This window comes from Vidua chalybeata, chromosome 4 (genome assembly GCF_026979565.1).
Source record: "Vidua chalybeata isolate OUT-0048 chromosome 4, bVidCha1 merged haplotype, whole genome shotgun sequence".
Classification (NCBI taxonomy): domain Eukaryota; kingdom Metazoa; phylum Chordata; class Aves; order Passeriformes; family Viduidae; genus Vidua; species Vidua chalybeata.
In genome coordinates this window covers 63,494,595-63,510,986 of record NC_071533.1, presented here as the reverse complement: position 1 = coordinate 63,510,986, position 16,392 = coordinate 63,494,595, and the positions used below count along the sequence as shown (strand labels likewise).

General features: G+C 37.5%; 1 protein-coding gene across 5 annotated transcripts in view; it reads left to right on the top strand.

Moving 5' to 3' along the window:
* RGS12 (regulator of G protein signaling 12) overlaps positions 1-16,392 on the top strand; it is a 78,380-nt gene that overhangs the window by 38,192 nt on the left and 23,796 nt on the right. For all 5 annotated transcript variants that reach the window (XM_053941372.1, XM_053941370.1, XM_053941371.1 and 2 more), the window contains exons 4-9: positions 5,302-5,471; positions 8,507-8,599; positions 9,705-9,848; positions 13,386-13,565; positions 14,807-14,960; positions 16,211-16,287. In XM_053941372.1, the coding sequence (XP_053797347.1) occupies positions 5,302-5,471; positions 8,507-8,599; positions 9,705-9,848; positions 13,386-13,565; positions 14,807-14,960; positions 16,211-16,287 (818 nt within the window). The remainder of the gene's footprint in view (positions 1-5,301; positions 5,472-8,506; positions 8,600-9,704; positions 9,849-13,385; positions 13,566-14,806; positions 14,961-16,210; positions 16,288-16,392) is intronic.

Genomic DNA, 16,392 nt, shown 5'->3' with positions numbered 1-16,392 from the left:
TCAACTATTCTGCAGCACCTCTGCTCTAGGAGTAGCAGGAACCATTTTATGTTACTCCAGTGACCTGTAATTAGCAGGTTTCTCTTACTTCCCACCTCAGAAACTGTCCTTTGCTGCTGACTGTGGGAGCTGTGGGAGTGTGTACACAGCACGCAGGCTGTGCCTGATGTTTTGAGCACTGTGCCATTTGAATTGTCACTGAGATGATCAATAGTCCCCAGCTAATGTGTGACTTTGCTATTTATACCTGGAGGGCACTTTAGAAAGGAAAAACCTTAAGGTCAAAGGATCTATAACAGAAGTACCATCATCATTCATCTCCCAGACAGAGGTGGTGAGGTATCTGAGCTAGTGAGAATGTCTGAGTCAGTTCTCACCTGCTATTCCCTGCAGAGATCAGTTCCACAAAGCTGAAATACTTCAGCCTAAAAGATACTATATGCACATTTTTTTTCCTAAGATACTACTTTGCTGTAGTTTCTGCTGAATTTTTTTTTTAGTGTTCATCATTTGGAAGGAATTTTCATAAGGAAAAGTGTTCCTAAAGACCTTTCTGAAAGGAATCTGATGTTTGCAGTAATAAATAATGTAAAAATGTATTTCAAAATAACTGACGAAGGTAAGGCAAAAAATTTGCAATGAAGTGCAAAATAAAGCAAATCACTGTTTAAGCTTTTTGTACTATAAATACAGATGGATTGTTTCCTCTAACAGGTATATGACTTATTTGTCAGTTCTGCTGGTGGTGCATGCTCACTGTAGCTGTGTTCCACTGTAGCATAAATAATTCAAGCTCCTTTAGCAGCAGTGGCAAAAGGTCTTTTCTTTAAATTATTTATGTAGCATTTTATAATGCTTTGTGTTAAGTATACTATTGCTTCCCTCTGCTTGAAGCAACGAGGGTAAGGAATCAATTTGTTTAGAGTGGTGTTAGAAGCTCCCAGGAATTGCTGTGGGGAACTTTGTTAGCTTCTCTGATCCCAGAGCTGCAGAGGAACAAACAATGTGCTGCACAGTGAGACTAGTCTGCACCCAATGGGTTCCGGGACGTCTCAGCTGAACTTGGTATGGATTCAGAAGGATGGCTTTCAGTGAAGGGCTTGAAGTATTTGATTAAGTGGCACCACAGTGGCTCTTACCAGCTTTATCCAGGTAATGTATTTGGTGATTATATGATTTGTGTGCATTCCTATGATTGCGAGGAATGTGCTTAGCTTCTCACAACAATAAAATGTATTTGTAGGCTGAAAAATGTATACAAAATACATACAAATGTATACAAAATAGCCTTCATTTATTTTATTTAGGCTTATGGCTTTATATTATCTAAACCAAAACTTCTGTAGCCATCCTATCCTGAATACTTTCAAGACTTAGTTGATTAAAGCCTGTATTTTCTTACATAATGCTGTTTTTGTAAAACAAATAAAATCAAGACCCTCCATGGAATGTGTAAACACAAAAAGTGCAAAACATTGTGTTTTGAGGATTTTTTAGATAGCATTCTGTGTCAGTTCTGTATTTCCAAAATATAATAAATGAAACTGAATGACTTTGCACTCAAAGTAGTTTTTCCTCAGTAGGTATGGTTGCTATCAAGCAGAACAAAAATAAAGTTAAGTCCCTGGGATTTGAAATGTTTGATCAAGGAGCCTCCTTTTACAGGTAATACAAGATAAGTTGGTGCTTCCAGCAGTGATGACAGAGGAAGGCAGGCATTTGGAAACTTCCCAGAACTGCTGTATCCATGTTGTCCGTGCAGAGCTGGGATTTTTCACATTAAACTCCTCTGACATCTTGAGATTCCCAACTGCTCCTTTTCTTTTTTAAAATACTTTCAAGGAGAAGGAGGAGGAGTCCACTTTGCACAAGAGGCCTGTGGTGAGAACATGTGAGGGTGAGAGGCAGGGCTCTGTGTTTCCTCTGATGATCATCACAGGAGGGCTCATTAGATGAAATCTGTGATGGGCTTGGAAAGTTTCTCCACTCCTGCTTTCCAAGGTGGGCTGCGTGTCCCTAGGAATGCATGAGAGTCAGGAAACCTGATGCTGGAGTCTTACATTGGAAACATTCCTCTGCAGGAGGAGGAGAGGAGCAGGAGTTGTGCCCTACACAGTCTTCATTTAAGTGTGATTTGGATAAATTGGGTACTAATGGTAGAGTCGAAGAGGTGTTTTTCCTTCTCTCTGACTTTCTTTTTCTCCAGTTCTAAATGGTGTATCTGCACTAGGCTGTAACTGTTTTAATTGCAGCTGATGATCTGGGTGGTAAAAGAACTAGAATAACCAAGCCTTTTCTGGCAAACAACCTTTTCTGTATTGTTTTCAGTTTGATGGGTACCACAGCAGAAAGCTCTACAGATTTTAAAAGTAAACCAACTTAATTTTTTCATTAAGGGAAACCAAAGCTGTGCCAGGGTTAAGTATAAATTAAAATAGTTCTTTTTGAAAAAAGTCTGAATTACCTAAATTAAATCTACCAGAACAGAGACAGTCTACTGGGAATGAGTAATCCCTTAATACTGTGTTAACATATTGGAGGACTTGTGCTAGTCGTTCTTTGGTTGTTGGAAATAGCGTCTTATTTTGGTTCATTTGTTTTCATGGGATCTCCAGAGTTGGGAGTGTATCAGAGGAGGGAGCACCCAGTGCAGTTTAGAGGAGTGTAACTCTGAGGAGCTGGAGAGAGCAGGCAGCTGGTGGCAATTAGAGGTAGTTAGCAGTTACCCAGGTGTAAACACTGGAGGCTGTAATTGCAGTTTGGTTTCCCGGCTGCCTGGGGAAATTGAACGCCTGCCACCGGGAGGGAGGTGATGCTGATGATTGCTGTGCCTGCCACTTCCCAATCCCTTCTGAGTCCTAAGGCACTGTGGCTCCAGGATCCAGAGCTGAGCACTTGGTGTGGCTGCTCCCTAATTTCTCTCTGTCAGCCAAGTAGGTTTCAGGTGTTTGGTATGTGGGATGAGTTTGCCTTTCTGACTTTGCCTGTAAGGAACAAGGAAATTTTCATCATTCATCACTGGAAAATGCTGTGAGAACACTCCAGGAGTGAGCCAATATCTGAAACTGTTCCAGATCTATCAAGAAGTGGGTGTCTGTTTATATCCTGGACTGTAAAATAGAACGTACCCACCTGTGGAGTTAAAGCGAAATACTACAGATAATAAAGTTAGATATTGTTCTCTTCAGATTCACATTAACTTCTTTCACAACAGTTCCACTCTGGTAACAGGCATTCGCTAATGAAGTTGACAGTTGACTTGGTTATGTTCTTTCATATGTCTTAACGGAAAAAAAGAAATAAATATTTGTATAAGAAAATTTGGCATTATTTGCTGAGTGTTTGTAATTAACTTTGATTAATATGGTGATTAGGTGAAGAAATTTATTTATAGCACTGATTTGTTAGTAGTGTCCTTAAATAGTATCACTGTTGAAAATACAGAGTTACCTTTTGTATTTCCCTCATCTAATTCTGTATCCTTGTCTTACTTATTTTATTTTTGTCTTAAAAAATAGCTTTGCTTACAGAAACTCAGTTAACTGTTACATCTTAGCAAATATTTCTGAGCTAAGAATATGTCTGTTTAAAAATTAAATTTTGGAACTCTTAATTTTTTTCCTTATCTTTACAACTATCTTTATCACTTTTTCCAATGCTTGTAACTGTTTTTGAATGGTGCATTTTTTCAAAGCTCTTACTTCCAGGGAGGAACAGTAATGTATTGTAACATGAAGTTTGGAAATGCAGAGTGCTTTCAAATACTTCTAACATGAAAGGAGACCTTGGGAGAGCATATAAAGTAGGGTCTTTTTGGTGAAATTACTCATTGCTTTAGTTAGTCTAAGTGATTAACTGAGGAAAATCATAAAAATATCCCTGTGAAGCACAGTCCATTTCTGACTGGTTGTGAATTCAGTTTGCTCCAACAGATTGCATTTCTAGTGAGCTGCATACTTGCTTTTCTATTTGGCATAAAATTGCTGAATATACCATCTATTTAATTTGAGGGTATTATTTTCTCACATCTGTTACTGCAAATTTTTCAAATAATTGAATGTCTGTGATTTTTTTCATCCCTTCATCAAAGAATCTCATTCAGTTTGGCATCTGTGTGCAACCTGTCCTGCTCCAAGCAGGGAGATCAGACCAGGTAGCTCGGGCTTTAGTTGTGTCTCCACAATGAATTAAACCTTACATCACCTCTGTCAAGTGTGCAGCTGTGCGTGCAGCATTACCACTTTTACATTTGTGTACACTGGGAGGTGAAGGGACCATCCTGTAAAAGGGTGTGCAAGAAGTAAATGACAAATCTGTGAATAGAGCCCGGCTGTAAGCAGTTCTCTCTCTTAGTTAGAGCAGCCATTTCTTTCCCCTTTCTACTTCTGTGAACAAATGGTCACTTTGACACTTTTTGTGTGCCTATTTTGTTTACTGACATGACAGAGATGATCTAGGGTTAATACTTGAAATTTTTGGCCTGCTACACAAGGAGTTTTTTTTGTGTATCCCTGAATTCTCCATGGGTTCTTGTTAATTTGTTTCTCAGAATAAAAAATCACTTCTGTTTTTTCAAGATCTAAAGAATCTGGTAATTTCTCATCTTGGGGTCTGTAGATTATTCCAGTATGTTGGTTGGAATCTGGAAGGGATCCCTAATTTTATCAGAAAGCATAATAAATGAAGGATCTATGGTTTGATGTCTCTTATTTCCTATGGAGGAGGAAGGTATCCCTTACTAGCTCATTTTCCTAACGTTCTTTTCCACAATTGACTCCTCTCCTAAATTTTCAGTGTTAGTGGGAATCTTGTAATTCCATGTAAAATTTCACAGATTGCCTGTCTACCAATTGAAGTGTATATGAAATTTTGCTGTCTCCTATCACCTAATAGGTTTTTGCCCACATTCTGGTAAACAGTGGGTTCTTGAAGGTCAACTTGCCTTGGATAATCTTCTGAAGGAGTGCAGTCCATAGTGTGAGAAATATAAAGAGGAAAATGTATTTTACTTTGGGGAACAAGAAAAAAGATTTTGTTTTGGACTTGCCCCTTCTGCTTCTGTCAGGGGACTGCTGTTAAGACACTTATTTAATTTTCTTTGCAGTAGAACAGAAGAAACTTGAGAAGTGTTTGGGGTGTTTTTTTTTTCTATGTAGCTGCTCTTAGTAAAAATGGAGTGGGATATTTAGAAGTCTGCACCACTGTGAGTTTGCGCAGGAGGTGTGATAAACCAAATAAACAATATGGAAGAGTAAAAGTGAATAATACTTTACTGACAGATGTAATTTCCTTTATTAACAGAGCTGAATAGCACTGAATTGAAAGACTGCATCAGTGAGAACAGCCTCAGTAGCAATGCCAGCCTTCCCAGCGTGCAGAGCTGCCGGCGCCTGCGAGAACGGAGAGTTGCAAGCTGGGCTGTTTCCTTTGAGCGGCTTCTTCAGGACTCTGTTGGTGTTAAATATTTTTCGGTGAGTTTTGAGGGACAATGAGAGGTTTTCCAAAATACTGATACTGCTGCAGTAGTTTTCCTGTATTCTTTTTTTTTCCCTTGACACTCTTCTTGCAGAGGACAAGAGACACAGGAGTTCATTTATGCTCTGTTGTTATCTGAGCATCTTTCTGAGTTTACACAGTTGAGTAAGAGTTGATATTAATATCCAGATTGCCAAGCATCTCTGCATAGCAGAAATTTCAGGTGAAAATGGAAGCTATATTTGGATTTGTCTGGGAACTTTTAGAATGCTTCCCCATTTTGCAAAATGGTTTCATTTTTTTTGTATCTGTAGCCTTTGTACAAGAAGAAGGAAGTACTTTTGGTAGTTTCCTAAGAATGCGTTGTTATTCACATCTATCTCCTGAAACGTTGGAAGGCACATAGAAGATGTTTTCAATGATAGAGTGGCTTACTTTCCTGCAAAAGGTTTTTAGAAATACTTTTTGGAAGTTGTTATGGTAGTTACAACCAGAGCACTGGTTAAAACTGCAGCTTCAAGGAGTAATGCTGAGTATTTGCAAAGCATAAATACTTTGCAATACGTCAATACTGTTTTGCACAGCACATTTATGAAGTTGTAAATAGCATCATCTCTATTTTGCAAGGAAACTGAGGGTGTATACTTTTGCTTTGTTGCTCTGAGAGTGTGTTGCTGATTCTGAACATGTTACACGGGGATGGTTTGTGCTGCCCAAGTAATTTTCACAATGAGAATATAAGGAAACGTGTGGTATAGGAGAGGTAGATTATTGGAATCTGCAGTAACTCAGAAAGACTCTTTTGCTTGATACAAAAGTATTAAGAGATCACAATGGTTAATAAGGAGACTTTCATATTAACTGGTGGGGGAACCCAAAACCTGCATTAACAGTGAACATCTGTTTGTGGAAAGAGAGAAGAGGAAAGCAAAATAATACATCCTGAATACTGTGTTCCTTAGTTTAGCAGAGTAGTCTGAGAGTTAATAGCATTTCTGCTTTCATACTGAGACTTCTTGTCAGGCTGGAAGAAAAAATATAGTTCTGATGTTAGAGTCCATCTGAAAAATGATGTAGTTCTTGGGGCTCCTACTGAAGGTTCAGTTGACTTAGTTCTAATTACTTGTAAACCTCCAGTAAACTTGTGTACACTTAGGAAATTGCTGCATTAAATTTTTAGCGGCTATGATACTTCAAAACTTACATTATAAATGTCAAAAGTAGCTAATATAATTTTAATAAATGTTCAGATTAAAAGGTTAAAGGTACACTTCATTTCAGCAAAAGCCAACCTCAGATATTCAGAAAGTTTTACTTTTCACCTGCCTTTTATTCTAATTAAAACTTCTTTTTATAAACCTTGCAAAAGCACATGTCTTAAAGAAATACCAACTTTGAAAAATCATTAGGGAATGTTAAAGTTTATTGTATGCACCACCATTTTCTTGAGGCCCAGGAGATGTCCAGAGCCATTGCTTAGATTTATTAACCTGGTTGCCATAACACTGTACAGTTACAGATTGCTGCCAGTATCCAGGAACATTTAATTTATGGCCCCATAGCAAGTGTCTTGGTGCATGTGGGATCCAGCATCTGCCTTTCCTGACGACAGCTTTGTCACAGAGCAGGAATTACTCTCTGAGAAGGAGAGATTTTGCATGTTTTGCAAATACTCACACTTTGCATAATAGCTGCTGCTTAGAGCAGTCAGCCAGGAGGTGAGAGCTGTTTGCAGGTTCCCCCTTCAAGGGGTTCAGACCAACCTCTGCAGCTTCCCAGCCATGGCTGACAGCTGCTTGGCTGCCTGATGTTCCAGCTGGGCCACCACTCAGCCCTCCTGGTGAAGCTGAGTTGTTGGACAGCCAGCTGTGCCCAAATCCTGTGGCCACAAGGAAGTAAGTGGGAGATGGACTCTGGGTTCACAGGGAATGTGCCAAGGGGGAAGTAGGCAGTTGTGTTCCAGTTCTTGCTCACTCATTTGGTTCTCTTTTAATATGTAATTAGATGTAAAGTGCAGAAATATTCCCCTGAGTACTCTATGTATCGTCCTTTATGCATTTGGTGTGTCAGCTTATGTATCTGAAGAACTTTAAATTCAGAGCTTCCCTGTATTGTAGTTTATCTCAATTGCTTTCTTACAGCTGGACTCCCTAAACTCTATGTAAATCTGAAAAGCACAAATAAACTGAACTTTATTTCTGTGGAGATTCTTCTTACACAGCTTTCTGAAGCTGCTTTGTATGATAAGGAAGCTTCACTGATACCCATGTGATGATTGAGTGAAGGTTGTGGTGGATCAAGTTAATTTTTTAATATTTTTATTTTCCCCTGATGGTTAAAATGCTTTTAAGATGCTGAGAGAATATTGAATTATAGAGATTTGAATACAGGTCAGTTTATGCTTGTAGAGTTTTCCAACTGAATCAGTACCAGTGTTCCTTTGGACTTTAGGATGCTGTAATATAAATGTCCTGATTATTGTGTGTTGTACTGGGAGATAGTTTTTTTTCCCTCTCAGTGAGTATTTTCTGAAGAGAAACCATGTAACCACAGTGAACAGTGATAATTTTTTTTTAATAGTTGCCATGTGATGTAAAAAGACATTGTAATGAATCCAGGTTGATTATGGGCACTTCTTGATAAACATCTATATCAGTAGAACTGCAATTAAAGACAGTTTACAGTGTCACTTTTAAATCTAGTTTATAAACTATTTAAATTTTTATTAAAAGTTTATTCACCATTTTATGCACTACTTAGCATAGCATTTCAAACTTTGTACTTGCAAATGATTTGATTGTAACTTCATGTATTCTTCTCAGTTATATACATTTAAAAAGACACAAGAAAGAGAGGGAGCACCAGGTACGTATTGGACATACATTGATTTTTACTTTAGAAAAAACTGGATTGTGAGACTAATTGAAAGCTTACCTTTATGCAAACTTTCCAAGCATTATATATATGTTGTTTAAGCTGGCAAGTAACTTTTCTTTGAGGCCTTTATTTATTTGCTTATTTTTTCTGCTAGGAATTTCTACGGAAAGAATTTAGCGAAGAAAATATTTTATTTTGGCAGGCCTGTGAATATTTTAACCATGTACCTGCACATGATAAAAAAGAGGTAAGTTAATTTCAGTACCTTGTGCTGCTTCTTCAGAAATTATTACTCCTTCAAGATTATTGAAGTTAATGGAGCTGTGCTCAGTATGTGTACTGTGATGTCACTAAAACAGGGTGGGATGACCTAAATTTAAGATGTTCGATATGTTTAAAGTGCAGAGGTAGCTCTGTAAGAATGAGGTAAGGTATCCTGGATGTTGCAAATGGCCAGCAGTGGTAGCCCAGTGGTGGAAGTGAAGAGCAAGTTAATTGACCGTGTCAAGGAGAGGACTCTTACACTCTTTTTGCTAGACTGCCTTCACCAACCAAGGTTTCTAAATAACTTAATTATCTGCTGCTCCAAGGGTAGGGCTCTCGTGTTTTTTCACAAATTATGAGAATCTCCGTCTCATCCTTTTGAGGGAGTCCTACATTGGTCAGGCAATTTGGGTGAATTTTGAACTTTGTACAGGTTGGCAACAGTTCTGTCTACACCACAGCCAAATCTAGTCAGGTTTATGTGGTGGGAACAGTCTCTCTTCCAAGTCTCTCTTAACTCTTTTGTCTACTAATGAGGTTTTTTTCTTCTACTTTCTTCTGTCTTCAAACAATGTATTTTGTGAACACCACCCTTAAGGGCTGTGGGCTCACCTTGGTGGGTTTTTCATTATTTTCGTGATGTGAATGTTTCAAAGTAAACAAGTTAAAAATGAGTGCTTTTGACTGTAAATATTCATATATATACTTGCCTTTTTCTCACTTCTAGAAATTGAACCTTAGAGGATGTATTTAAATAGTAACTATTATGTAAAAGGTCTAAAATCTTAAAAAAAAAATCTACTCTCCTTTTTAAAAAATACCTGCTGTACTTCACTGCTTGATTATTTTGATTTTTATTTGGAGGACAACTTTTACTGTTCAAGAAATATTTGATGACTATTTGTAATCATAAAGAAAAAACCCTTTTTATGTGCTTAAAACTCCCAAAAGCTGATATATGAAAAATACACATATAAAAGATTCAGGAGTGGCTATATATTTTTGGATGGATTATATCAGTGTAAGAAATGCCTAGCTAAAAATACGGTTTTAAAACCAACATTCATTTAGCATTTTTTTTTCTGTAGCTTTCTTACAGGGCTCGGGAGATCTTCAGTAAGTTCTTGTGTAGCAAAGCTACAACCCCAGTTAATATTGACAGCCAGGCACAGCTGGCAGATGATATTCTCAATTCTCCCCATCCAGATATGTTCAAGGAACAGCAACTTCAGGTAACCATAGTAACCATGAATGCTCTATGTTTATGTCTGTTATATTTTCCTTTATAATCTATAAAAATAGTTTTTACATGCTGTATATTTTAGACTCTGTTAGAAGAATAGAAAAAAGGCTGTTTTTCTGTTATGTGGACAGAAAATTTTCACTTAACTAAAAAATAATCTGAAAAGTACTATTATTGAAATGAGGGTTTAGTTCAAGTAAATAATTCCATGTGTTGCAGCACCATTGCATAGAGTGTTTGCATATGGCTGCTTTTCTTTTCTTTAGTGGAGAGTTGAGTACACAAATAGTGTCTAATTTTGGTTTTTAAAATGTCAGTTTTATTAAGGGAGTTGTTCTCTTATGCTTTAGTACTACTGTCAGGGTAAGAGATTTTAGAAGTGTTGGAGTCTGAAGACCTCTGAAGTGGATGTATTTTAAATAATGATTGATAATCAGAACAGTTATGCAACAACAAGATACACTTTACATTTTCTGTAGAATTCAAATTCCTACTGTTTTTTTCCTAAGTCATCTCTTTGGTAACTCTTCCACCCTACCAGTTTATTTGTAGAAGTAGTTTTGATATCACCATTTTGAAATGAAGGCTATAGCTTTAATGAACCAGGTCACAATCTCAGGACACAATCTCAGGACACAGTCTCAGACCATGTGCTTTGGGGCAATCTGAGCAGCAGGGTATAGTGCCATCCTCCTGCAAAGTGGAGATAGAGGGGTAGGTCTGACTGCTGGTCTGGTAGCTTCCAGCATTATAGCTACTCCTTATGTACCTCCCAAGCCTGAGCCTTCTGTGGGAATTACCAGTCACCACCTTCCCAGATATTTTTTCATGCATTTTTCATCCTGGTGCTGTGGAGACCATGCCTGAATTCCTCCTTATCCTCTCCACTTTGTTTCGTGGAGTACAAGGTGTCCTGATGAGTCAGGTGACAGGGTTGATGCAGGTTTTGTCCCTTTGGAAATGCTGTATCCTTGGTAGGAGGGCTCATAATACAGGAGAAAATACTCAGGAGAATTCCTGCTGTGGGTCCAGTCCCAGCCACATGGCATGTCTGTGCCTGATCTCTTCTCTCAAACTGTCAGTGCCTCAGTGTCAGACCCATTCCTTTCACTGAAAAATGAAGTAGGGCAGGATGAGAATGACTTCTGCTGCAGGACGTGCCCTTGGAGCTTGTCTGAGGTGCTGGTAGTGTGTTGCCTGGCTGAGGTCAGTGCTGGGGAATCAGCTGCTTGGTGGCCCTTAATTTCTTGGTGTCAGCGGGTGGTTCTGCAGGCCAGTTTGTGGTCTTGGTGGATGGCACCACTTGAGAACACACAGCTGTGGGTTGTGTAGTTACTGCATCACACCCACAGACTCTCAAAGTTCAGCTCATGGTGGTGACACAACCTTAACAAAGCGAAAGCTCTGCATTTGTGGTCTTTCACAAGATTTTTTAGATTTGAACACTGGCCACAGAGTGCAAGGGTGCTGCTTTGTCGTGGCTGTTGGATGAGTGTGATGCTGGGGAATAGGGAGTGTTGCTGTAAGGCTGCAGAGGAGTGGCAGAAGTGTGTGGGAAAGTGCCTTGGAAACGCTTTCAGGCCATTCTCTTTCAAGCACTGCCTGTTGGGAATACCCCTGGAAGTTGCTTTCTGCTGTGTCCTGACAAATTTGTCCATGATCTTGTTGTTAGAGGTTGTAATAGCAGTGTGGATGCAGCCAAAGCACCTAGTTAGGATGTTGTTCCTTTTTGTAAATTGAATAAGAACAAGCATATTCAGTGTTTCTGGATGGAGGACAGTGTAGGTCACTTGAACATACTAAAATAAGAATAGCAGCATGTACTTCATATAGAGTTGATAATGGATGTAAGTTTTTCTACTCTAGTATATCTGAAAATTTCAAATTATGCTTTTAAAATATGTTTTTAATTTGTAAGAACAACAACTAGCATCTGCTAGCCTCTTCCCAATAAGCAGAAATCATTAAGACATGTAAATATGATAAGAATTCTAAATATAGGAAATCATGGTTGTAGTGTGGGCTAGAAACATGGGGCAGATGATAATCAGCTCAAGGTAAATTACTTACCCTCTCATGACTCTGTCCAGCAAAGTTAAAAGGTTGTAATTTTTGTGCTGCATTAAGTATGTTTAATTTGCAGACTGTCAAAGCTAGCATATACAGAAGTATTTTTCTGTAGCTTACCATGTGGAAAACAGTGCATTAAAAGGCCCAACAGGCAGCACCTAAGCAGGAATGGGAATATACAGAGGGGAAAGTCAAAACCATGGAAGTCGGCATTCAGTTTGAGTTAGGTTTCTGTGACTCTGCAGGATCAAGTTCTCTCTGCTCTATCTTGCTGTTTACAAGATAGGTTTTGGGCTGAAGCCTATTGAGAAGGGTGTGTCTGCACAGTCTGAAGCATGGTTTCCATCTGCAAATGGGCCACTCATCTCAGTGATGGACTTTACACTCTTTATATATGGGAATGGTTATGGGAATGCCATATCTTGTTGGGTGGTACCTACCTTCCTTTGCTTGTGAGGAATTTGTCATGTCCAAAGAAGTAGACATTCAAACTGTTTTTTCAGATCAACTGAAACATGGGAGAAGATACTGGGCTAGAAGTATGGATTAACTTAAAACAGCAGGTTTGCAAAAATGGAACAAAAATTTAAACATTATTTAGCATTTAAGAAAAAGCTCTTGTTCACTTTCATAAATTCAGCTTCAGTTAAATCAGCCTCAAATATTTGTTCCAGGCCTGGTCTAGAGCTGATTTCTTCCTCTATGGTTAAAGATAAATGTTGGTCATTTAAGGTAAACTGTTCTCTTTCAAGATCTACAGCACCTTGGTTATTGAATTGTCCAGAGATACTGATGGGTTTTTTCCTTATCATTGGGCACATGACTGTGGTTTACTGCTAACACTTGTCAGTTGTGGGTTAATGACATGATGATCTGAGAGGTTTTTTCCAGCCTAAATGACTCTGTGACTCTGTGAACATTGTATATGCTGTAAAAGACTCCCAGCTTCTTCTCACATCAGCAATTAATTTTGTGTGTCTTGTATCATAGTGTATTATTGCATATTGTGATTACATCATATTTGTGTGTTTTAGAACATAAACTTCTTGTTCACAGCTACCTTAAAACATACTTGTATAACTTAATGCTTTCACATACAGTGCTAGTGTAATTAACCTTTCAAATGTTTTAAATGGCCAGCTTGCTACATGCTACACACAGAATGGCATCAACACAGTAAAATAGGATGGTGTTATCAAGACTCTGCAGCATCTCAGCTTGCAGTTTGCACAAATCATAATTTATTTTCTGAACCTGTAATAAGGGAATAGATCAAATTATATTTCAGTTTAAAATGGGTACAGTGTATTTAGTCAGGTCTAAACAGTGTCATACTTATGCTGTTTACAGCCTGATGTCCTAAATTTTGGGGGAGTTTCCTGTTGCAAAGCAGCTTCATTTTCTTGATGCGTTACTGGAATGTATGTAACCATTATCTACTGCCATTTAATTTCAGATATTTAACTTGATGAAGTTTGATAGCTATACTCGCTTCCTCAAATCCCCCCTTTACCAAGAATGCATCTTAGCTGAAGTGGAAGGACGTCCTCTTCCTGATCCTCAGCGTGTTCCCAGCAGCCCCACTTCTAAACACAGTGTCAGTTCGGAGAAGTCCAACATGTCAACACCAAAAAAGGTGACTTTTGCATTGTTGTTATCTCAAAACAATGTTTTTAAGTAATCTTTTTAAACTTCTTCAGAAAATCAAAAATAATATATAAAATAAAATTAAAAGTTGTGGTTAGAGATGCTGGCAAATACAATTGCAAAATTTTTGTGTACTCAGGAATATACTTATTTTTTATCCTTGCCTTTGAATCAGTTTTCTAGGTATTGCTGAATATAATTTTAAATCTTCATTATTATTTAACTATATGTGTACAAATGAAAAGTAAGGGTTATTTTGTTAATGCACCATTTCAGAAGCTTATGTTGGTTGAATATGGGAATTAAGATGTGATAATTTAACCTTTGCTGAGAGGAGATATTTTATCAGAAGTTTTGGAGAAGGCTTAACCTAAACTAACTCATTTTGGCAAAGGGTAGTTTTTAATTTCTTAGTTCCTACTAAACTAAGATAATTCTGTGTTAAATAAGTACAATTGCTTAAAAATTAGACCAGTAGTCTTACTGACTGATCCCTTGACATTATTTAGGGTTTATTCTTTTCTTCTTGTAGATAATACCACCATAGCATTACATAACTGTATGGGTAAATTATAACTTCTCATTTTTCATGTCAATCACTACAGATCACCCCATCTGCCATTATGTATTCTTATGACTAGGAACCTTTAAAAAGTAGCATTTCAAGGAATATTCTAATAATCTAACAAGAATACTAGCTTGTTAAAAGCAAGTTTAGTTTAATATCAAACATTCCTGACATTTGTATTCTTCAACTCTAATAAATACTTGATTATACTTGTAAATGTTAAACAGTACTTTATCTTTGTCTTTGAAAGCTGTTCATGTTCAAACCTAGCCTAGGAAAAATACCAAAGTGAAATTCAATGTTTTAAAAGCAAGGCAAATGGCCTTTCCACATTAACTTAGGCATTTCTGGTGAGTTGGGGACAGTTCTTTCATATTTGCTGGAGCTCTCCATGGCTCGTTTCCAGCTACTGTTTTGAACTCCCTACCAAGTAGCACATTTCCATCTCTGTATTTCTTTTTTTTTTTGCCACTAGTGAGGTTTTTTTGGGTTTTTTTGATTGCTGCTGAGAGGGATGTTGGCACAGACACTTGTGCGTGGGGTAAAGAAGGCAGCTAACCTGGCCATCACACGCTTGTTTTAGGAAGAAGTGTGGGAAGGTTTATTTTAGACAATATAACACCTGTGATCCAACCAGTGATTTAATTGTGTTTTGCTGATAGCTAAGTGGTAAGTCAAAGTCAGGAAGATCTTTAAATGAAGAGTCAGGAGAGGAGGACACTGAGAAGAAAAAAAGGGGAACATTCTTCTCATGGTCAAGAAGTAAGAGTTTGGGAAAATCACAGAAGAGAAGAGAAAATGGTGATTATCCAAACGGTGAGTATGACATTCTGCGTTGTTTCAAGCTTATTTCAGCAATAGATATGACTAATCTCACCATGATTAGTTGCTATCTAAGTGCATTCTTGGGAGTGACAGAGGAAAAGAACTGTCAAGTCAGAAGGCCATAGTGTGGCTAGTATTGCTGCAGTTTTGTGGAAGATGTACAAGTAAATAGATGAAAATATGCCAATATTTAAATTTGTTTTTACTGACTTCCACAAGACTTTTTTTTTCTATGTTTTGGAACATTCTGCCTTTCTGTGTGCTGGTAATTGCTTTTTCAAGCAGAGAGCTGCTATTTTTATAGAAAGATAATTTCAAATCTTTACAGAAAAGTCCAGGAGCAGTACAGCAAATAGTGCTATAGTTACAGCTATTTAAAAATTCCTCCATCTGCATTATCCTAGTTTTCTTTCTTTTATCAGTAACACACAGGTATGTTCACTTTTGAACAGTCACCATCTGTTTTCACCTTCCCTGACTAAAATGAAAAAAAGGGGAGTCAGAGGTGTGAAAGCCCTTGTAACCTGCTGTTTTGTTACTTAATTGTGTTTGAGTTTAAGGAAGAGTTCCCTTATGAAAGCACCTGTATGTGGCCTCTAGAGGAGATGAAAGTTTTGCAGTAAATTATTGATTTAAAAATAATGAAGAAATTCCAGCAAAGCACCAAATCTGGTCCATATTTGATAATGTAGTTTTTGCTTCTGGTAAATGCTCAGACCCACAAAATACCTTTGATCATATGGATAATTTGAGTGTTCTTAGTATATTCATATATGAAAAGACATCAGAGGCATTTGCTGAGATCATGGGCATAACCTTCTGAAAGTTACTAGTAATTGTCTTAGATTTTAGTGTCTTAGATTTTAACACCATACTTGCACTTTTAAAAATATTTATCTCCCTTGAGAATATCTGAAGAGCTAGAATAATTTTTTAAGATGAAATATTGAAATCTTGTTAAATATAGTTAGCCAAACTAATATTTAAAAAAAAATATATTTTTTCTTTTTTTTTAATATAAAAACAAGTGGGTTTATTCAGTGGTTACCTAACCAAGAAGCACTTGACCAAAAGTTGCTTTGGTTTCCATACTTCTGTGCACAGTATGAAGATTTGGTGGTTTCTTTTCATGAAAAAAGAAAAATTTGTGACCCAACAAGCCAATATTTGAAATAGTTTTCTGTATTATAATAAATAATAAATTTATTATTTTACTGATTGCTGATTCTTTGCACAAACAGATTCTTTTCAGTCCAATGGATTGTCGTACAGACGGGAATCACAAGGCTCCATGTCGTCCACTGCTAGTCTCGACTTGGTAATGGCTGCCTCTTACTAATGAACCAGTGGGGGAGCAGATGAAACAGTGAATTACTGATTTTCTAAGTAGTGTGACGTAGCTTGTTTGATGTAATCCCTTGGG